The 23,270-nt window shown below is 43.1% G+C and overlaps 1 protein-coding gene across 5 annotated transcripts in view; it reads left to right on the plus strand.

Annotated features, from left to right (window-relative positions):
- LOC116780238 (phospholipid-transporting ATPase FetA-like) overlaps positions 1-23,270 on the plus strand; it is a 94,966-nt gene that overhangs the window by 66,418 nt on the left and 5,278 nt on the right. For all 5 annotated transcript variants that reach the window (XM_032674880.1, XM_032674883.1, XM_032674881.1 and 2 more), the window contains 14 exons: positions 740-948; positions 3,038-3,081; positions 4,618-4,783; positions 5,604-5,792; positions 6,631-6,746; positions 7,758-7,922; positions 10,530-10,641; positions 11,721-11,826; positions 12,632-12,779; positions 15,794-15,977; positions 17,508-17,731; positions 19,015-19,098; positions 20,123-20,368; positions 21,705-21,843. In XM_032674880.1, coding sequence (XP_032530771.1) covers positions 740-948; positions 3,038-3,081; positions 4,618-4,783; positions 5,604-5,792; positions 6,631-6,746; positions 7,758-7,922; positions 10,530-10,641; positions 11,721-11,826; positions 12,632-12,779; positions 15,794-15,977; positions 17,508-17,731; positions 19,015-19,098; positions 20,123-20,368; positions 21,705-21,843 — 2,132 coding nt within the window. The remainder of the gene's footprint in view (positions 1-739; positions 949-3,037; positions 3,082-4,617; positions 4,784-5,603; positions 5,793-6,630; positions 6,747-7,757; positions 7,923-10,529; positions 10,642-11,720; positions 11,827-12,631; positions 12,780-15,793; positions 15,978-17,507; positions 17,732-19,014; positions 19,099-20,122; positions 20,369-21,704; positions 21,844-23,270) is intronic.

The following is a 23,270-nucleotide window of genomic DNA, read 5'->3' on the forward strand; positions in this document are numbered from 1 at the left end:
GTTAAAGGTCCATAATACTTGGTGTTATATCAGCTGAGTGCTGCCTCTTCACAGAGAATGTAGGGTTCTGTTGGTTATTGCAGATAGGCAAGCAGAGGTGACAAGTAGGCAATATGTCTATGATGCTCTTAAAATCTTGAGGCTGGGGTATAGACTGAGTAGCCTTATTTAGTTTATCACTGCACCTCATTCTTCAGTCAGCTTTGCTGCTGAGACTCTCTTTTTTGTGTTGGTAAATTAGAGGAATGAATACCATTCCTGTCCAGTGTGTCACACCAGCAGCAAGGTGGAAATCCATATTGTCTGCAAGCTGATGCTTCTCTTTGGTTGTATTGAGTGACAAAATGGCTCAAATGCTGTGGAGCTCTGTGTTGTTTGAGACATGGTTGTGCTCATCTCCCAGCACTAGGCTGAGCCCAGCTCAGAGCCCTGCTGGAAACCATCTCCTGGAATGGCACTAAGTGAAACCCACTGCTCCTGCCTGTCTTCTCAGTCTGAACATTTATAAGATCTTGTTTTATAAATGAAGGAAAGGAATGTGCTATAAAGCTAACAGATTGTTTCAGTGGGACTATCTTCAGCATCCCTTACCGCAAGCCATCTAAGGACAGATGAGTTCAACCTGTCATTATCTTCAGAGTTGTCTTCTAATTACAGTCGTTAATGGTGGTGCTGAAGATAAAGATCTTGTCCCTTAAACTAATGAATATTCCGTCACCTTCTCTTTCTGTTTCATCAGTGTAGAGATTATACGATTGGGTAACAGTTTCTACATCGACTGGGACCGTAAAATGTATTATCCGCTGAATGATACACCGGCTCAGGCTCGAACCACTACACTCAATGAAGAACTGGGACAGATCAAGTACATCTTCTCCGACAAAACAGGAACTCTCACTCAGAACATCATGTGTTTCAACAAGTGCTCCATCAATGGCAAATCCTACGGTATGTTATCTGTTTGCCTTATTCTCGGAGTTTTATTTCATTGTATGCCTCTTGGTCCGCAGAGACTGACTCTGATATTCAGAAGAGTGTCACGTAAAAAACTTCAGTGATCAAGTGCAGGGCTGCCTGCCCATCAGGGATGCCTGGACAGCCTGACTGCATCATTTGCATATCTTAATATAATTTCCTTGTTTCCCCCTTTTTACAACTATTTTATCTCCCTTTTTCTGCCCCTCTACCATCCAAACTACAGAACAGCACTTTATTACTTTCTCCCCATAAGTCCCAGATTTATGACATCTGTACTCAAATTTGGGAATTTTTGCTGATATCACTACCTAAGTAATCTCATTTTTTATGGTATTATTGACATGCTTACCCAGGTATTGCTAACCCTGCACAAAACATAACATTTAACACACATAACTAACTCCCTCTTAACCATTTATGAAATCAGCCATCCCTCATCATGTTATCTGCAAATTTTGTCAGCTTCTCATGTGTTGTCTCTCACATTCAGCAATGTCTCATGTTGTGAGTAGTAATTTTCCACATCCGTTTCAGATAGCTGGACTGGTCAATGGCCTGGTCTTTGTCTTTAGCCTTGACATACTTCACCTACCAGAAGAGAGAAGAGTTTGCTGGGAGTTGGATAAAATAGGAAAAAAAAGTTATCTCAGTTAGATCCTAGGAGTCATTGATTTTAAAGGCTTGTTTATTGCATGGCCTCAGACTGTTTTCTTCACACTGCTCAGGAGGTGCTAATACCTTGCAAACTGGCTAATTGATTAACATCATTAGATGCCCCAGAGAAATTAGTTGCTGCTTATTTGCAGATGGATGCTTGCTTTGCTGTGTCAGACCTGTTGAAGTTTGCCTTTTTTCTCTGTGCTATCAGCTGACCTAACAAAAGAAGTTATTTCTTCCTATGAATCTGGTTTTGTGTATATTTGGGGACCACCACACCTCTAACAGTGCTACTACGATAACTAACATTAATGCTGCTAAACAGTCTGAAATCTCTTCCATCATGAAATCTCTTCCATGATTTCTCCAAAATGGATTTCACCACTAACATAATGGGTTCAAGAAATGAATGAGAAATATGTGGAAAAAAGGCAAACAGTCTACTGCCTATAGTTTTGCAAAATGCTTAGCTTCTTCCTAGGATTGTACTTCTCTGGATTTGCTGCTCAGGGTCATATGCCAGAATGATTTAGTTCTGATGTCAGGAAAGGTACTCTGGAGGCTTAAGGGAAGGAGATGTCCAAAAGCCTCTTGGCTATACTTCCCAAGGGATCAATTGATATGAAGTTGTCAGGAGAGATAGCATCTAAGTTTCTTCTACACACTCAGAGCCTTTGTGAAGGCCCACAAGCGCTGCATTTGACTTTGGTCACAGTTGAGATTGCTGGTGCAGATATGAGCCTATATTGCGTAATTCATTGCATTTCACTCTTTTTTCAGTTAAGTGTTGGGACTGGCTGGGCTAGGCACAGTCCAGACTTTCAGAGTGAAACTTTTCTTCAGGCAGAAGTTTTAATAGTGTTTCCTAGAGCTGAAATGTCTTGTATTCCTATGACCAGGTCATCAGTTCAGGGAAAGTCAGTAGAGCAGCTTTGCTACCTAGGTGTGGGAAGAATGGGCTTTAAAACCTCATTTTCTGTGGCTGTCTCATTTTCTGATGCAAACCAAGTAGGATCCAGGAGCTGGATTTTGTCTCATATTCAAAAGGAAAGGTACAAGAGAAGTCATTCCCTGAAAAGCATTTTTGTTTCTTACCTAGCACTAAGTCATCTCCGGGTTCAGCTTGAGCCAAGTCTTCTTTACCCAAAAGCCAATCATTTTTATGGTTACTGCTTTGTGTTTCAAGATCTATCAGTCTCTGGATTTTGCCATGGATTAACATAGAAACTGATAGCTATGTATCGTCAGTCTCCAGTACCCATGTCAAGACATGTATGCTTACTGAAACCTTTTCAATAGATACTTGCTTAAAAACACTGTAACCAGTTTTCATGGTAGAGAAGCTCAGAGATTGCACTTATGCAGAATTTGTGGCTATAACCTTGGTCTTTCTTGCTTGCAGGTGATGTGTATGATATGTCTGGGCAAAGGGTAGAAATAAATGAGGTAAGTGCTTAAGTGCTATCAGGATCTGTGCTTTCGGTGAACCTGGCTAAGTACCAGTGGACGCAACCCACAAAAGCATAGCTCATGCTCTTGACCCTGCAAGAACTGATGCTCTTGATGCTGATAACAGTGATGTGTGTTCCTCTGGATGTCAGAGAATTGCCAGTTACATTCATTTCCAGTAAGCCTGGCTTAAAACCTGCAGGTTGGGAATGGCCTACTGTTCCCTCTGCTTCATATGACATCCTATTGTATGCACAGCTTCTGTTGAATATTTGGCCATTGATACTCAGCCAAGTATTTGGCCAAGTTTGCTGGAAACTTCGACACTGGTGAATTTTATTAACCTTGGCAGTTAATAAAAGCTTTAGTGGGGAATTAGTGAGTCCAGTTCATATCAGTAACAAGGTCACTGTCAAATTCCTCTTATGTCTGGACTTTGTAAAGTATGAAAACATTTGACTTCTACATTTCTCTTTAGCCTCTGCTTGCTGGCACAGATGCACATGTTTTTATTTCTAAAATGTCTGAACCTACGTGCAGTAATCCAAATAACAAACAGCAAGATGGTGAAAATCCCACTCCTCGTTCCAGTGATTCATTTTCAGGCCACTGAGAACTTAAATTACCCATTGAAATTGGCTATTTGTGCTGAGTGCTATGCCTCCAGGCCTTGCTTGGGGACACGTGCTGGACTCCTGCCAATCGTCCACCCCACCCTCCTGTCCATGGTACTCTCTGGAGCAGAGTCCTGCTGCCCACACATCTCTGATGTTGCTGTGCTTGGATCTTGGTGTGCAGATGAGTGTGGGAGGTGTGGATCTGTGCTAAGTGCTAGATGTCAGCGTGCAGAGGTCAGAAGGATGACTCCCATCCTGGAAACTCTGAGCTCATCAGGGATGGAGCAGGAGTCAGAAGTGTCCCAGACAGGCTTGGCAGTGCATTTCTCCATGACACATCATGCTGTGAGCTTCTGGCCATTTCTCCAGCATGTTCCACTCTGCTTGGAGGTCCTTGTCTTTTGACAAAATGAGCAGTGCCTGTGGAGTTTAACCTTTACATCACTCATCGGTCCTATTTTTTCCATATCAGGATTTTTTCTTGCTTTGGGAGAATAGGGTGGAGAAGACAGCCTTTTGAATTGTTTTAAACTGGGCTCCCACACTGCACTGCCACAGGCAGCCTTTGACGTCAGGATCATGATGCCGCCAAGAAGGCATGTGTTGAAGGCAGGCACTTCTTTGCTGTAGAAATCCATTGGCAGAGATCCTGTAAGGAACATTAGCTGCCATTCAGAGAGTCAGTTTAGCTCATTGGTTCTCAGCCTGCGTGCTGCTCTTAAAGGCACATCTAGTGCCTGTCCTATGATTAGATAGCTTTCATGACGTCCCACTTAGATCCACCACTCTCTGTCATGAGCAGCCCTGCAGGGTAGGTCCTTTGCAAATGTGAGGAGGAGGGAGTGGCTGTGTTGGCAGGCGTTGGTGGACAGGCATATAAGAGCTCCACAAATAATACCAAGCTATGTTTTTGCAGAACACAGAGAAGGTTGATTTCTCATACAACCCGCTGGCCGACCCAAAGTTTGCATTCTATGACCATAGCCTGGTTGAAGCTGTGAAGCTGAATGATGTCCCAACACACAGGTTCTTCCGGCTGCTCTCACTTTGTCACACAGTGATGCCAGAAGAGAAGAAGGAAGGTGAGGACTGTTGGAGGCACCAGACTGAGTGGTTATGTTCACTCGCACCACAGTATGTCTTCTCTCCACAGAAGCTGTTATTGGTCCTTTTGGCTCCCTGGTGATTTTCTGTAGTGTATGACTACACATAAATCAGTGTCTTTGGAGATGCCACATGGGAAGAGAAAGGACCAGGGCCTCCACTCTCTGTGTGTTCCTGTGGTGGAGCTGACACTACCGCAAACACCACATCTCTGGAGTGCGGAAATTGCAGGTGCCACAGCTTCCCTGAGGTGGCAGATGCTTGCCCCACTCTTTCTCTACTCTGCTCCTAATCCCATAAAGCAAAGAATATAGAGCACCTATCCACTGGAGACTCATTAGCTCCTCTCACCCAGTGTTCTCACAGGCACTGGGTCAGCCTCCTCAAAACCCAGACAGGATGAAAACCTGTTTTAAAGGCTACAGCTGTTTTATGCTTTAAAGGCTACAACTGTTAATATACAGATTGAAGGTGAAAATACTGATGCAAAAAATACATGCAGATATTACTAGAAGGGGTTGGACCCAAGGAACTTGTCCTCTCAGTGAGGTGTGTTAGACTCCAAACAGAGTGATTAAAGACCCCAGAAGAATCTAGGGTACCTCTTGCACTGTCCTGGAGGATGGGTTGGTGGGACTTGATGGAGATGTGTGGACATAAGGCGCTTTTCAGTGCTACACCTCTGTGGATAGACAGAAAAGCAAAGGGATCACTGCTGTATAATGTCTTTGATTTTGTATTCGTTTAACTCAGAAAAAAGGCAAAAACCACATTACACTTTTTTTCCTTTCATGTCAGGTAGCTTGGTGTATCAGGCCCAATCTCCTGACGAGGGAGCCCTTGTCACTGCTGCTAGAAACTTTGGATTCGTATTCCGGGCTCGCACACCAGAGACCATCACTGTTGTGGAAATGGGAGAAACAAAAGTCTACAAACTTCTGGCTATTCTTGATTTCAACAATGTTCGCAAGAGAATGTCTGTGATTGGTATGTTCCCTTTGCTCCTTTCTTTCCTTCCTGACCTTTTAGGCTCTGGAGCTGTCCCTCATTATGCTATGATGCCTTTTTCTAGGAGACCTCCTTTGCAATGCTCTCTGAATAACACAGCAACATTTACTTTTGAGGGCTTGAGATGGGCTGCCTTGACTTTTCCATTACACAGCAACAGTGGTAGAAAAGCAGGTGGAAGAACATTTCCACATCTGGACCACAGTGATGCACTAGCCTTCTGAAGACACTAAGCTTTTTGTATATGTTGCTTCCCTCATTACAGTGCAGGAAAGGCTTACCTTATAACCAGCTTTAAAATTATCACTAAAATCTGAGGAAGTAGGAAAGGAGAAAGGATGAACTGAGAAACCCACCTTCCCAAACAGAAAATGCAGAAATTATTAAAACCTCTTTTTGTAGCCTTTATTAACCCTCCAACATACTTAGTTACTTCAGGAATTGGAATATTGCAGTTACAGTTTACTCATGGAAGAAATAGGAGCAGTAAGACCATGCCCCTAAAAAAAAATTGTTCTTAACTTTTGAATGTAGATGTGCTGCCTGAAGTGCTGCCTGTTGGAACAACGTAGGCCAGAGGAGTGTCTGCTCAGACTAAGGCAGTCTGGGTACAGTTGCTGTGCTGCTACCACTAAGGTGGGCAGTAGTCACACTAACTTCTTTTCTAAGCAGAGCTTGTCTTGATTCTCTGGGAGTTTGCCAAAACCTGGTAGAACTCAGACACCTCTAGAAACTTGTCTTTGTTTTCATAAAATGGCTGTGTATCCCAAAAGCCTCAGCTTGGGATTTGTAGCATTTCTTTTCCTCTTCCTCATAGTGCAGAGTCCAGAAGGTGACTTGACTTTGTACTGCAAGGGGGCCGACACCATTCTTTATGAACTGCTTAATTCGTCCTGCGAATCTCTCAAAGAGGAAACCACAGAACACCTGAATGTAAGTGCTTTCTTCTCAACAAAATCTCTGCATTTGATCATTTCCTTTTCTCCAGATGTGGAAGCATACTTTGTGTTGACACAAAAACCCTAGATTTCAGACATAGCATCTAAGCAGCAATTTTTTAGTTATGGAATAGAGAGGAAAATTAATTTATATAGCCTTAGGTCTCTTCTTCCAGATCTAGCAAGGAAAAAGCATCACTTGAACTTGTGGCCTTTTATATTGTTGATGGTGTGCACTGGGAGGTTGTTATTCACATAAGGGGATGTTTTGGCCAGTATTTACTCTCCCTTGAGATTCCAGATCCTGCTGATAATGTTGCAGAGCACAAGATAACAGAGAGTTTTGCCAGTGGGGTTTTGTAATAGAAAAACCATCTCTGCTCACTGCCTGGGGAAGTCAGAGAAAGTTGGTGGCAAAGGAAAGGGCAGAACAGAGCTGTGGATGTGGCCTGTTCCTGATGCACCTTTATTTCAAGTCTGGGGGAACACCTCCATTTTCACAAACATATCTCTGCTATTGCACCAAACACTGAGCTCTATACTATCCATCATAAAAGACAGTTATAAGGACTTGCTGAGCTGCTGTGACTGGCTGTTCTTATGCTGTGTATTTCAGCCAGAATTTGTGCCCTTAAAATGTTGAGCCCAGGTCCATAATTCAAGCCTGTGTTCAAGGTTTATTTAGGTCTCACTGTTCTGGACCTTTTGTTGAGAAATACGAGCCTGGGAAACAACTGTCTGGTTATTTTAAATCTTTGGAGCCAGAAAGTAGGAAAGCCCTTTTGAGTTTTTTCTTTGTAAGGACCATGAATAGCAATGACAAGTGGTCTGGAATTACTTTTTGTAAGTAACCCAAACTTTGTGGTCTAAGGTGTGATTTTTTTCACCTTTCCTCTGCAAACTTTAGGCAAGATACTTTTTACAGTCTGCTTTCTGAGACTCCTTTGTAAGCTCATGTGACCAGACTGTTCTGCTTTGACCTTTCTGTCTCACCACTGTCTTGCAGGAGTTTGCTGGAGAAGGTCTGAGGACACTTGTGGTGGCCTATAAAAACTTGGAGAAAGACTATTTCCAGGATTGGATCAGGCGCCACCATGAAGCAAGCACTGCCTTGGAAGGACGGGAAGAAAAACTGTCAGAGTTATATGAAGAGATTGAAAAAGACCTAATGGTTGGTACTTTAAGGAATCTGGGCCAAGCTCTGGGGGAGGCAGTGAGGATGGTGGTTTGTCAGTAAACAGCTCAGTATGACTTCAGCAAACATTGCTCTGCAAACAGCTCAGTGGGTTGTGTGACAGGAGCAGTTCAGAGCATGGCAGTCCTGGCTGTTTACGGGCACCTCCATCAGGAGCCCGTAACTGCAGTGTCAGCTACCAATGCAGGGAAATGGTTTTATTTTAACTCATGTGGGTGTCAGAGTAGCTTTCTCGTGATGAAATGACATACCAGAGCCTGCGGGAGATGACGTGGACACAAATATTTCATAGCTATCCTTTGTATGTGCAAATGGCTGATCTATTTATTTTCCAGCCTTTGAAATGGCAGGCAGTGAATAATCCCCAGTGCCCCTTGGTTTCAGAGAGCATCTCCTTTGTTCTTGCAGCCCTGGGCAGGAGGGGTAGATGATGTCCCTGAACATGTTTGTGTCAATTTGAAATAGAGCTAAACTGTGATCTTCAAGGCATTCTACTCTCCCTCAGTGTTGTTACAGCTTTTAAATGCCCTGGGGGATCTGCCTGTGTTTTAGAGGCATGAATAATGGATGAAAAGGATATATGGGATCTGAGGAGAAGCTGAGCTTTTGCACTAGCAGCAGTGCTTTCCTGAAATCTCAGAAATCGTGGGTAACACACCCTTTTTCCTTCCATTAACTCTGTGTTCAGGATGCCATCAGGACCCAGGGAAGAAACAAGTGTGAGGAGATGCTGGCCTCTGGAAGTTGCATAGCCCAGGGGGGAGAGTGTACTGCCCTTCTGGGTCTCAACAGAATAGTGGAAAATAGGTCTCAATAGAATAGTGAAAAATCCCCATAAAAATTGTGTAACTGCTCTGTGGGGCATGTTCAAAGCAGGAAAGACTTGGAGGTTTAGGGGCTGGAGCGTCCAGCTGCTTTGCAAGAAAAGGTTGTGAAGCTCATGGCCTGAGTAGAGAAAAGACCAGCAGGAAGAAGCGTGGCTCAGAATAAAACACTGTTTACACAAGAACCTTCACTGTACAGGAGTGACTTTACTTCCCGAAGATGCTGTGGGAGGAGCAGAGGGTGGGTGTAGAGCCTGGCTTGTGAGAACCAGAGTCAGTGAGGACATAGATGGGTCTTGTGGAGGTGTAGAGGACTGCCAAGTATCATGGTCTGGTTGATGTCCAAGAGCAGAAGTCCCTTGTGTGGCAGGTTTCTGCTAGGGGCCCCTAGAGGGGTAAGGATATAAGGACACAAGGGATGGAACATGGATAGATTCAGAGAATAGTAGTAAAATACTATTTATCATTGATTGATTAAAAGTTAAGGAACATCCACAGTCAAGAAGACAGCTTTTTCTCCAGCTTTTTTTACACCAGATCATCGACAGACAAGCCAAAGACCTGTTAATGTGCCTTTCTGCAGCTCCACAAAGATGATGGCAGTAGGGAATGGAAACTCTTGTTCTCTCTTCCTGGGCACATTTGTTGTCAATGTCCAACTCTGGGCTTCCAACTCAGACTCACGCTGCCAAAGACGAGCTGGTGCTCCCAGGACATGACTTTTTAAGCCATAGCATTTAAGTTCTCTCTAACTGGATCAGGGACTACTGTAAAATGGGGACTGTACAATTTTGAGGACTCTATAGGGAAGTTCCATCCGAGCTGTTGCCTATGGTGATAATGCTCATAGGTGATGTATGATGGACATCCCAGGGTATGGGATCTTGGGCTTAAAGCCAACCTCTGAATTTAGTCTCCCAGCAGCAGGAGGTAAGTGGTAGCAGATGCTGTCTAAACCTGAGCTAGCAGTGAAATCTTCATGTCCCTTTGACAACAGGTTAAAACCACCAATTATTTCCAAAATGCGGAAAAAACCAGTAACTTTAAAATAACGAAGGTTTGTGTTCTGAGCAGTCTGTGGTTTAGGTGTGTGACTGTGTGCAGCAGCAGCAGCAGCGGCAGGGACACATCTGTTAAAGGCAGAGATGTTTAGCAGCCATGTGACAACTGCAGTACAGCATAGCTGGGAGCAAGCTCCAAGCAAGAGGATGCATATGGAGGTTTGGGGGCATGTTCAAAGCAGGAAGGACTTGGAGGTTTAGGGGCTGGAGTGTCCAGCTGCTTTGCAAGAAAAGGTTGTGAAGCTCATGGCCTAAGTAGAGAAAAGACCAGCAGGAAGAAGCGTGGCTCAGAATAAAACACTGTTTACACAAGAACCTTCACTGTACAGGAGTGACTTTACTTCCCAAAGATGCTGTGGGAGGAGCAGAGGGTCCACAGCTGTCTTTGTCCCTCTGTTAAAGCTCTGTCTGCTGTGAAGGGAACACATGGAAGAACACAGACCTGTAGGTCTGCAAACATTCTGGCAAATAATTTCATGCATGTTCATAATCCTTCAGAGCCCTGGGAATTAGAGACTCGAACATATGCAGGATCAGGGTTATGCTCTGTACACTAAATTTGCTGAGGAAGAATGAAAATCAGTACAACCTTATATCTGGATTTCATTTGTGCTTCCTTGAGTAATTACCTCTAGGTAATGCTTTCTCCTTTGCTAACAATGGAACAACTTACCAGTTCTCCACTGTTTTCTGTTAAGCTGTTAGGTGCCACAGCGATTGAGGACAAGCTACAGGATGGAGTCCCACAGACAATTGAGACTCTTGCCAAAGCCAACATCAAGATATGGGTTCTCACTGGAGATAAGCAAGGTAAAGGCACTACAGCTTTGGATGCTTCTCTTCTCTCCCACTGGTGGGATGGTTCTGCTAAGACCTGCATTCTCATTCTTCTTTAAAAACTGCACATAAGACAAACTTACAGGGCTTTGCTTCATTGCCACCTAGGCAAAATTTCTTAACTGGAATTAGACAAGTTAACTGTAGTTAGTGTCTATCCTTACACTCTGTCCTGAGGCTGGAAGCAGGGTGAAGGCAGCATCCTTTGCCTTTGGAGAGGTGACAATAAGCATCCCATAGTCCCTGACTGTGAAAAGGTGTCACTTTAGTACAGTTGACTATCCCAGTGAAGAAATTGGAAAAAATCTTGTCCTGCTTTCTGGAAACTTTAACATCAAAGTGGATGTTGGGTACGTTTCAGTTTGGTCCTGGCTTTAATGATCCGGAATAGAAATGGAGGAAACATAGGCTTTTAGAGTTGGAAAGAATGGTAAATAGACTCCAGTGAATTCTTTTGGAGAAACAGTAACTTCACTGAAACAATGGTGTTTTAGGGAGGCCAAAATAATTTCATCCAAGAAATGAGCAGACAATTTTTGAGAAAAATGAAACATTTCATTTTGTCATGTTCCAAATACAATAGTTTTGCTATAAGATACCAAAATATGTTTTTCAAAATGTTATGAACAAAATGCCTTTATACTCTTCTTGAGGTCTATGGTTTGGGGCTTTTCTGGAAGTAGCGAGAGGGAAAGTTAAAAATCCTGGAAAAAATTTTTGAATCAACATGAAATGTTTCTTGTTGTTCCAGGCACGTTGGCCAAAGGGTGTTTTGAGCTTTTTATTTTTGGCAGAATTATTTTTTCCTGTGGCCTTGTGAAGCCCAGTTAAGGGAGATTTGCTATTACATCCATCAGAGTGACTCTCCTGGCTCTCTTATTGTTGACTCTGAAAGGCTTTGAGCTCTTTTGAGTCAGAAAGAGAACTTTTGCCACGTGTGTAGAAAGGCCACTCAGGGTCTGAGTGGCTGTGGGATGGAGTAGGAACAGGCAGGGGCTTGGGTGAATTTGGGCCTCCTAAGATGGCTCATCTTCCTGGTTTATCTTTCCCAGAGACAGCAGTGAATATTGGTTACTCCTGCAACTTGCTGAACGATGACATGGAAGATGTTTTCATTATTGATGGCAGCACATCTGATGATGTCCTGAATGAGCTGAGGTAAATGGCTGAAATACACAGTTACACTGCCGTGCATTAACACTGTTTGTGTTTTGTATGTTGCCACCTTTTTTTCCTGTCAGCTTTACTTGTTGCAGTTCATTCAGGGACCTTAGATAAGGGCTAGCTGGCTCCCTGGAAGATCCATTAGCTAAACACAATGTAGAAGTCTCTTCTAAGAGTCAATGCTGAGGCTTCTTAATACAAGAGGTCAAATTAAATTAATGTATAAGAAAGCAGAATCAGACAGGCATTATCAGCTGACATTTACCGGCAAGTGATCTTGAGCCACAAAGGCTTTGGCTTCAGGACTGAGCTATGCTGTTGCTCTGCAGTTATTGCCATTTATCCACATTGCTGTCCTTTGTCTGGACATGGTCTTTTTCTGGCAGTGTGTGAGAACCTACCTTCCTCCCTCACCTCCTCTGTAGACACAAGTTCTTAGGTGTACATGGAAAATGGGGAAGGTTTTCAGCCCTTTTCTGTTGGAATACATGGTTGCCAGACACTATGCTCAGAAAATTGGATGCCCTTTGGGACACCATCCTTCATGACGCTCAGACACTCAGTTTGACTTTAAATCAGCAAAAGGTTGGCAACACTAGTTAGATTTTCAGAAGCAGGTGGATGATGTGCACAAATGGCAGCAGTGAAACAATGCATGTTGTTGTAGGGATACAGGGAAAATTAAAATGAGCTATTAGAAGAAAACATCAATTTTTCGTTTTCATAAAGTTTATGAAAACATATATAACTTCACAAGATTTTCATTATTATCCTGGATTTATTTTTTTTTTTTTTTTAGGAATGCAAGGAAAAAGATGAAGCCAGACTCCCTTCTGGACAGTGATGAAATCAACATTCAGTTTGAAAAATCTTCAAAAAAACCAAAAATTATACCTGATGAGCAAGCAAATGGGGTGTATGGTCTGGTTATCACTGGCCACAGCCTGGTAAGGAAGGTTCAGAGCCTTGTGAGGAATGAGTTTCCTGAAGAACTTACTGGAAGACATACTGAATGTCAGAAAAATGTTTTAAAAATGTAACTCCAGAGGACAGGAATTTTTTTCCATAACTGAGGATTAGGTTCAGTGGATATCTGAGACATCAAAGGTGACAGACAAGGTTTCAGAAGACTAGAACAGGGAAGAACCAGCCCTGATCTTTGGTGAACAAGAGGGGTAGAGTAGCTGGAATAATTTTAATTTCCAGAAAGATACTAAAAAAATAACCAGGTAGTTTGTGTATGCAGCAAGAAGATAACATTAGATACGGGTTTAAAGTATGCCAAGAACATATTCTACTAAATATATCTGATAAGAGATAAGCCTAACAGATAGAATACAGATCTTATAACTTAATTAATAAATTTTTTGATACTCTCTCCCATTTTTTCTTCAAAGCAAACTGAAGTAATATGCTCTAGATGAAATTGTTAAGTGATAGATGCAAGACTGCTTGCAAAGTGTGGCTCTTAAGGGCTCACAACTGATCTAAAACAAGTTAACTTTCTAATCTTAGTCAATAAGGGTTATCCCACATCTATTTGATGCTTAGTGTTCACATTAACTGCTTAAAAAGAGAGTAAGTAACACCAGGCTGGGAGAGTACAAAGAAAACTAAGAGTAGTCATGGAAGATCTGGAAAGCACAGGGGAAAACTGAAAGAGTTAAAAATTTTTGAGCCTGGAGAATACTGATCAGTAGTGGCAATACTCTTCAAATAATAACAGGTGAACAAAGTAATGGAATTAAACTAAGATAAGAGAGTTTTGGGTGAAATGTCTTCCTGGTGAGGATACTGAAGCCCTGGAACAGATTTCCCATACTTCACAATTTTTAGAACAAGTTAGATTAAAAAACTGATTTAGATCAGTTTAAACCTGTTTCGGAGGAAGGCTTAGTTTATACCAGGTTTATTTATCAGTTGTATTTTACTTTCCCAGATCTCAGGGAAAGCAAATAGGTAGATGTGGAAGGTACTGGGAGGTGCTGCTCTCAGAAATTCTGTTCCCTGTGGTTGCTGTCTCTCTTGATGGCAGTCCAACAAATTTCACTCACAGATCTGTACTAGCCCAGCAAATTATTAATTGAAAGATCTCACCTTGCTCTATTTTTGGCTTGTGTGGCTCCCCAGGGAAGTGGTCACAGCCCCAAGCCTGACAGAGTTCAAGAATTGTTTGGATGATACTCTCAGGCACATGGTGAGACTCTTGGGGATGGTCCTGTGCAGGGTTAGGAGAGAGACTCGATGATCCTTGTGGGGCCCTTCCAACTCAGCATGTTCTGTGATTCTGTGACTCCATATACAGACCCTGAACACTTTCAGACAGTATCTGTGTTGTTAAGTACCCTCTTTCCCTCTTTTACGCTCATTCACTCTTTACCTTGAGGGCCATAATCCCCTTTAGATCCCCACTGCAAAGCAGACAAGAGCTCTGTCAGGTTCGGTACATCTGCATCGCGTGGGAATCAGCTGCAAGCCCCTGCTGGTTCCTACTCCATCCCACAGCCACTCAGACCCTGAGTGCTGTGCTATTAAAGCACCACTGGCAGCAGTGGCAAAGCTTTCTTTTTATTCCTGGAAAGCCACACACTCAACCAGACTGTGGCAAGGGGATATGTCTCACACAGAGAAACTGAAATCTGAGCAGTGTGGGAGCAGCCAGTCCACATAGAGTGGACACGAGTCTCACCAATATCATGGCTTTCTCCTGGGTGGTGACCACAAGGACAATGCAGACAAAACTAGATGTCATTTATTTATTTCTATGAGCTTGAACAATGATATTAGTGCTGATACTGTCCCACTCAAACACAGCATCTGCTCAGTGCTGTATCCCTACCTGCAGATGGGTGGGATGGCAGCGCTGGGGCTATTCACACTTCTGGTGTTGCTTGAACAAAGCAAGGGAACAGAAACACATCAGCAGCATCTGTAGTGGCATCATCATACCAGTTGATTTGTGTGCAGTAGTACCTTAATATGTGACGTGATAACATTTTGCTGGTGCTGTACAGTGAGGATGTTGAGGCAAAAGCCATCTCTGTGCTGACCAGCAGTACTAAAGCTAAGCCATGAAAATGTCTCTTGTTGAGCCCTTGATGGAAGGACACTGTTGACTCACAGCTCTCTGTTTCAAGAAGAAAGGATATATGGCCTATGGACTGTGTGCCTTATGCAGAAAGAGCAGTGGGCCTGCTGTAACGGCTCTGAGGAGGAGTGAACCCTGTAGATTCCTGCCGTGCATGTCTGCTAAAAAGAGACAACAAAGAACTGAGTCAAAAAGCATGATCTGAAAGAAATATGAAAGGATAACTCTGCTCCCTCCTCCTCACAGAGAGCTGGAGGGGTGACCAGACATCCAATTACCTCTCTGCTTCCTGAATAGAAATAACACAGCTGACTGATTTAAAAGGTCAGCACTCAGAGCAAAGCAGTCTTCTCCCTAGCTTTGTGTTTTGCTTTGTCATGCTCACCTGAGCTTAATATTTTTCATGTTCTGTTTTTTTTTAATTAAGCACTCCTAAATTGAAGTCTTTCCCATTTACACCACAGATCTCCCAGAGCTTAAATAATAATCCAAGTGGGATGAGCAGAAACTCTCTTGCATGGAGATACACAAGGTTGTCTCGGACCCTGCAGCAGCTTCATTAGTGCTTCAGTTTAGTGCTTCTGGTGTTTGACATGCCACTCTACCAGGTTGCATCTGCCAGAGCAGCTGTTGTGCATGTCCATCTGTGGTGCAAATCCAGGTGTGGCACACCCAAGGTGCAAACTGTGTGGCATGATGTGTGGTGTGGATGCTCCCTATGCCTGAGTGGATGGATTCGCTTGGGATATCCCATACCTACCTTCTCCTGAATGGAAGAGCTATCTCAGTTCTCATTTCCACCTCACTGCATTCTCTTTGTGAGCCAGGAGATGCTGCCTGTCTGACCTGACCACTCCCTTTACTCCTTTTCAGGCTTATGCACTGGAAGGGAATCTGGAGCTGGAGCTAGTGAGAACTGCCTGCATGTGCAAAGTGGTGATCTGCTGCCGGGTGACTCCCCTGCAGAAGGCCCAGGTGGTGGAGCTGGTGAAGAAGTACAAGAAGGCTGTGACCCTGGCAATTGGAGACGGCGCCAACGATGTCAGCATGATCAAAAGTGAGTGATATGCTCTGGCAGACTGACTCGCTGGTGTATTTTCTGTCTGAGGTGGGCCAGCAGCAGAACACGTGTCTGAGTGCCTCCTGTACCACCCTCTTTGAGGAACCAAGTGGCTGTGTCCCAGATTTTGGCAGGTCTCTACAGAGCACTCTCACTACAGGTTACTCATGTCTCCTGCCTTCTAGGTCACACTGGACAGCAGGAAGCCAGAGTTGCACTAAGTGTCTGTTTCTCTGTTTCTGTCTTAGAACAGACAAAATGCTTGGACTTGATGATCTTATAGGTCTTTTCCAACCTAAATGATTCTATTATTCTATGAAAAGCCCACCTGGGCTGTGATGTGTCCATCTGTGTGTCTGCATGGCCACCTTCACAAGGGCTATATGTATAACAAACAAGTTTGTTTCATAGAGGGCCTGACTGCAAAGAAGAAAGAAAATCTTTCTGCCTCTAAATAGTCTATATAATGTTATGGGGGGGTTGTTAACATTTCATTGTGTTAGGGCTGTTTGTTAATTATCTCCCTTGAGTTATAAATGACAGGCTTCCAGGCGCTTTCATCCTTGAGCATCATTTGATGCTGCATTACCTCAGTGAATTTATGAAAAAAATCCCCTATCTAGGTATAATTAAATTAAGATTATTCAGAAGGCCTATTGCTAATCTTTCTTGTGTTAATTTGCACGAATTGATTAACTGGAGCTTTTTAATTAAGAAAGAAAAGGCTAAGTAGAGAGCTTCAAGGGAGATAAGTCAGGCAGTCAGCAAAGAAAGGCAAAGAAAAGTTGAAGTGTACATGATAATTAGAAACTAACCCACTCCCCCCACCAAGAGGACTGAGACTTTGGGATTTTATCAAGTCGCTGTTCCTTGGAAACCTTTGAATGTAACCAACCTCCAACCATCAAGATTGTTCTCATTAGTTAAAGCTGTATAATTAGCTGTCACATTAAACTTATGTCCATGTTTAATAAACCCAAGTTACCATTAAAAAAGAAGTGACTCTTCTATCTAATTATTTGATTGAACTAATAAAGCCCAAGAAATATAAAAGGGCTACAGTCCGCCTTGTAGCACAGTGTCTGAGAAATCTAAAAACGGTTTGAACATTTTGCTCGTCTGGGGTGATGTTTTAAGGCTGCTGGAAGGACGTGCATGCATGTAAAAACTAAGTCACATGTCAATACAAATTACATTTATTTTTTCATAACAGCAGCTTTTATGAACAACAGCATTTGTGCTGTTGGAAAGCGCTCAGAAACAAAACATAAATTGTTACTGAACCTAGAATTTCATTCAGATAATAAAATCCCGGTTATGGGAAATGTATCACCCAGCCAAAATCATGGTGCTGCTGAAAGAATTAGTGCTCCAAGGCTATTTTTTTTTTTAAATGGCTTTGCATATGACTTTTTATGAAGTCTGCGAGGGAATTAACACAGTGCTCCAGTGCAGGGAACTGATTTTAAAAACGGGGTAATCAAAACTCTCGGTGTAATGATGTGATCAATAACCTTCTTGTTGCAGCTGCCCACATTGGGGTTGGTATCAGTGGCCAGGAGGGGATGCAGGCGGTCTTGTCCAGTGACTTCTCCTTTGCCCAGTTCCGTTACCTGCAGCGCCTGCTCTTGGTCCATGGCCGGTGGTCCTACATCCGCATGTGCAAGTTCCTCAAATACTTCTTCTATAAGAATTTTGCCTTCACCTTAGTGCATTTCTGGTATGGCTTCTTCTCTGGCTTCTCAGCACAGGTAGGTCCAGCTTTTGTTTTTTCAGGGCCACTAAGATAATCAGAGGGCAGCACCTCTCCTGTGAAGACAGGCTGAGAGAGCTGGGGTGGTTCAGCTGGGAGATGAGAAGGCTCTGGGGAGAATTTTGAGCACCTTCCAGTAGCTAAGGGGCTACAAGAGAGTCGGAGAGGAACTTCTTAGCACAGCCTATTGCGGGTAATGGTTTTAAACTAAACATAGGTTAGATACAAGGAAGAAGCTTTTTACAAAGAAGGTGGTAAAACACACAGGTTGTCCAGAGAGATGGTGGATGTCCCATTCCTGGAAACATTCAAGGTCAGGTTGGACGGGGCTCCAAGTAACCTAGTCTAGTTGAGCATGGCCCTGCTGATTGCAGGGTCCCTTTACAGGTCCCTTCCAACCAAAACCACTCTATGATTCTGTCTAGAGTTTTCAAACAGAGTATCTGGAAACATTTTACAAGAAAATAAACTAAGCCATTCCTCCCACCTCACTGAATGGACTCAAGTCTGTCTTCTTCAGCCATGTAGGTATAAAGCAGATATTGCTGCATTCATTGTGCTGCTGGTGGAGGACAGATGCCTGAAGACATATAGAATCATAGAATCATTAAGGTTGGAAAAGACCTCTCAACCATTAACCCAACACTGCCACGTTCACCATTAAACCATGTACCCAAGTGCCACATCGACACATGTTTTGAACACTGACCACCCTTTCGGTGAAGAATCTTTTCCTAATATCCAATATAAACCTTCCCTGCCACTTAGGTGCATTATGAAGCACATACATCACTTGCAGGGTTTTCAAAAGTGATTACAACCATCAGCTGATGACACAGGTTACAGTTTGGTGCAGATCTTGCAAGACCTATGCTTGCCCTGTTCACATATTTAGAACAAGCAGTTTAACCCTGAGATGCCTGTGTGTGTCAGCAGCTTGGAAGAGGAGCACATCTACAGTGAAAAAACTGGGCTTTTTTCCAGGCAAACCAGCCTGCAACCAAACCCAGCCATGGGGAGTGCAGATAGTCAGGGGCTGGGGGTGGAGGGTGGTGCAGAGGGATCCCGCTCTGGCTGCAGCCAGCAGTGAGTGCTGAGCAAACTTGGCTGGTATAACGTGATCCCTCCCCTGTTTAGGAATGCTGAGCTTGAGTCATCTTATCCCTTTTGTCTTAGTAACATCTCAAACCAAGGTGTTGCAGCATTTAATTGCATATACTTTCAAAGAAATTGAAAAGACAGTGTTTTGCTAACTTTATGTCTGTTATGTTTTTTTTCCAGACCGTCTATGATGAGTGGTTCATTACACTTTACAATTTGGTATATACCTCCCTTCCAGTGCTAGGAATGAGTCTCTTTGATCAGGTACTGTTTTTGTCACCACTTTTGGGATTTTTTTTAATAGAGGGTTTATCTCCAGGTGCTTTGAGCTGGTCCCATGAAGCAAAAACAGCTGATCTTTTGGCTAGATACTGTGGTAACCCCTGAAATGATGTCCTCCCAGTGAGAACTTAGACCACAAAAAGAAGGATGCACAAGGGAGATGGTGTATTCCTTCCTAGTCATATGATTTAGGTTTAGGAAATCTTGTGAGGAACGAGGAGTTGGACTTGCTGATCCTTATGGGTCTCTTCCAACTTGAGATATCTATAATTTTACGATTATCCTGATTTGGTCTGTGGATTTTAGTGTGTGATGAGACTTTTGGGTTAGGCTGCTGCCTACAGTACAAGCTGCCATTGCAACACTCCAGTGAAGTAGTCATATCCTACTAGCTGTGTTCCTGAAGCCTGGCAAGTGACTTTCTAATGACCAGACACAACAATTAATTAGCTAGATCTTTGAAGCCAGATTTTCCAGGTTCAGCCTTTCTAGAGAGTTTTTTCTGTGGTAATTTCACACATTTCTACCTCACTGTTATTGTTTGACAAGACATAGGAGCAATAAAGGTGTTCCTATATGTATTTTACAAGTTAAATAAGTAGGAATTGGCTACTCTGCAGTGATTCCCAGTGTTCAGCTCTGGACACTTAAGAGATGCAAATAAGAGAGCCTTGCCTGTGTGTTGACCCTGGGGAAGTATTTTCCAAACCTTAGCTTTCAGTCAACTCTCTGGAGAGCAGACCATACAGTCTGCTTTAGATGAAGTGTATATTATTTTTCTTTCATCAGCTGTCAATTTTTTCAGCATAAGAAAGATGAAATACAACATGGAAAGTATGCCTAGGTGACTTTGGCATGTGCCATGGTAGTAAGCACAACTGAATGAGCTGTGTGCTAAGCCTTTTCTCATGGAAATGCATGTCAAAGGGACACGGCAGTCCTAAGTGGTCTGTCTGCTCAGCTGGGTAGCTGCCAGCAAATCTGACCCTCTCCTCGCTGCTTTCAGGATGTGGATGATCGTTGGAGCATGCTGTTTCCTCAGCTATATGTGCCTGGCCAGCAAAACCTCTATTTTAACAAAGTGGTGTTTGTCAAGTGCATGTTGCAAGGGATCTACAGTTCCCTCATCCTCTTCTTCATCCCCTATGGGGCCATGTACAATACAATGAGGAGTGATGGGAAGGCCATTGCTGACTACCAGTCCTTTGCTCTGATGGCCCAGACCTGCTTACTGATTGTGGTGTCTGTACAGGTAAGGCATCCCAGGTAATATTTTTAGGAATTAGTTTCTGTTTCATGATGGCAGCATCTGGAGGGCCACTTGGGGTCTTGATAGCATTGTATTTGCTGCTGTATCTTGCATTCTTGCAAAAAAAAAAAAAAAGTCTCTTGATGCCTCATTAGTGTCCTCAGTTGAACAGAAAAGGAGATTTATATGTTATGAAAGATCAGGGTGACAGAAAAACAGAGTCTTTGCCTTGGAAAGTTTGCAGTCATAGCCAACAAATCAGTTAAGGCAGGGAATAGACAAGTGTTATGGGAAGGGTTTGAAGCACAGGACTGACTGTCTGCTGTCAGTTATTTGTAGGTTCTCCATTATGGAGCTGTCTGTGGAGCCTGGGCCATGCATGACGCAGATGCTAGGCCTGCACTCATCGGAAGAAACAGCTAAGACCTGGGGGGTAGAAAACTCAGATGATACTATCAGGATGAGAGAGATTTCTTAAAAGAAAACTAGTCAATCATGTTTCCCTAGATAATGGTTTCTGCTGTCTGAGGTCTTGTAGACTTCTTTGCTTAACGTCCAATGCCAGATCACAGCTTAGGGGTGGAGAATAAGCAGGGCTTATTTTAACTTGCGGTGTCCAGCTCTGGGGCCCCCAGCATAAGGAGGTGGTGACCCTGTTGGAGCAAGTCCAGAGCAGGGCCATGAAGGTGATCAGAGGGCTGGAGCACCTCTCTGTGAAGACAGGCTGAGAGTGTTGGGGTTGTTCAGTCTTGAGAAGAAAAAGCTCCAAGGAGATCTCATTGTGGCCTTCCAATACTTAAAGGGGGCCCACAAGAAAGCTGGAGAGGGACTTTTTCTGAGGGCATGTGGTGATAGAACAACAGGTATTGGCTTTACAATGAAAGAGAGTAGGCTTAGATTGGATATTAGGAAGAAATTCTTTACTGTGAGGCACTGGGACAGGTTGCCTGGAGAAGTTGTGGATGCCCCATCCCTGGGAGTGTTTAAGGCCAGTTTGGATGAGACTTGGAGCAATTTGGTCTAGTGAAAGTGCCCCTGTCCATTTCAACCCCAAGCCCCAGGGGTTGAAATTAGATGGTCTTTAAGGTATCTTGACATCCTGTCTCCAGTGCTGTCCACTGATGAATGCTTGAGAAGAGGGCAACAGCAGGATAAATGTAGTAATGCTTGCCTTGAATGGTTTCCCAGCATCCTATGATTTGTGACTTGTTAGTTCTTGAGACTTGAATGAATAGCAGTCTTACGGGGAGATGTACAAAATATAGGATGAGCTGTGTTCAGTACAGATCTGCTGAATAATGAAGGCACTGACAATGGCTGTATTTTTTCGTTCTTTCAGATTGGCTTGGACACCTCTTACTGGACAGTTGTGAACCAGTTCTTCATCTGGGGAAGCCTTTCTGTTTATTTTGCTATCACCTTCACCATGTATAGTGATGGCATGTATCTGATCTTCACAGCCTCCTTTCCCTTCGTTGGTAAGCCCTGGCACAAATCTGGATTGCACTCAAAATGGACACACTGCAGGGCTTAAATCTGCTGAGTATTTCTAAGTATATTTCAGAATATATTGACTGCCCTTTCTACAAGAAATGCCAGGATATTTCTCAGCATGGTCAGGAATACTTATTTGGAATCCAGTCCATCCAGGTGAATGTGTGCCATGTTCACTTCCTTGTGTAAGAATGGGCATTCCCTTGCAGTAACAGGAATGGTCCTTTAAATAAACCTACGGAGCTGGCTGGAACATTTTATGCTGCTCTTCTGCAGGTGTCCAATTCTTACAGATATCTAGAAGCATTTTATTGGCAGAAGGATGTGTCTTCCTTGTAAATAAGTTAACATTTTGGCATAGGAAAGCATAGCATAGAAGTACAACATCCAGTTAGACATGAGAAAAATGCCATGTGATTAAGGCGAGCCTTCTGCCAGGTTAAATGGCAAATTCCCAACAACAACAAAACCAAAAACATTCCAGTGATGACCAGGTCTTTGTAGTTACTCTACATAACAGATTTCTGAGCACATGCAAAAAATGATGGCTAACATAAAAATGAATCTACCTCCTGGTCTACTCTGACCAGGAGAAACGTGTACGATTAGTGAATTTGGATGTTTTAAATAGCTCTGTGCATCCATAGCCAGTATTGATACAACATTGTTATGAGCCCCTACTTCCGAAATCCCCAAACTTTGTGTTCCAAGTCTCAGATTTTTTAATTGATCAATGCCTTTATTTTTGGATGACTTCTTCAGTAAAACTTGTTCTGCCTACCTTCGCTTCAATAGCAAGGGCCTTAAGCCAATTTAGAACTACCTGAGATGCAGGTCAGTTGTTGCAACATATTTTTCAAGCAGGTGATCACATCTACCTGTGATCTACCTGTAAGAGATGACTTTTACTGTTAAAAATGCTGAGTGAGAGAAGACAGCGCGTGCCTGTTCAGTTTCCAAAAAGAGGTGAATGGTTGGATTGGATGATCTTGAAGATCACTTCCAACCTTGATGATTCCATGGTGATTCTAACTCACTTGCCAGGGATATCACTACCTGCTGCCCTCTCATTACTGTGTTGTTAAACTAGCCATAGTGCTGTGAGACAATAAGGTCATTTTTAAGGAACGTGTTTCTAGTCTGGACTGAGACAACTTGTTTACTTTAATTTCAGTGGAGTTGTATTACAGCAGAATTTGGCCAACTGGAAAGAAAACATTCAGCAACTTTACTGCCAACAACAGCATCATTAAGCCCTGTATTGAGAGTTTTGCAGACTGTTTGTTCTATCTTATATTCACTCAGTTTTGGAGAAGCCAGAACCGAGCACTTTGGTTTCAAAGAAGGTGTCAGTGACACCCCAGTACATGGCAGTAGTTCTGCCAATATACCCATTAGGCTACACTGTCTG

Source organism: Chiroxiphia lanceolata, chromosome Z (genome assembly GCF_009829145.1).
Source record: "Chiroxiphia lanceolata isolate bChiLan1 chromosome Z, bChiLan1.pri, whole genome shotgun sequence".
Taxonomy (NCBI): Eukaryota; Metazoa; Chordata; class Aves; order Passeriformes; family Pipridae; genus Chiroxiphia; species Chiroxiphia lanceolata.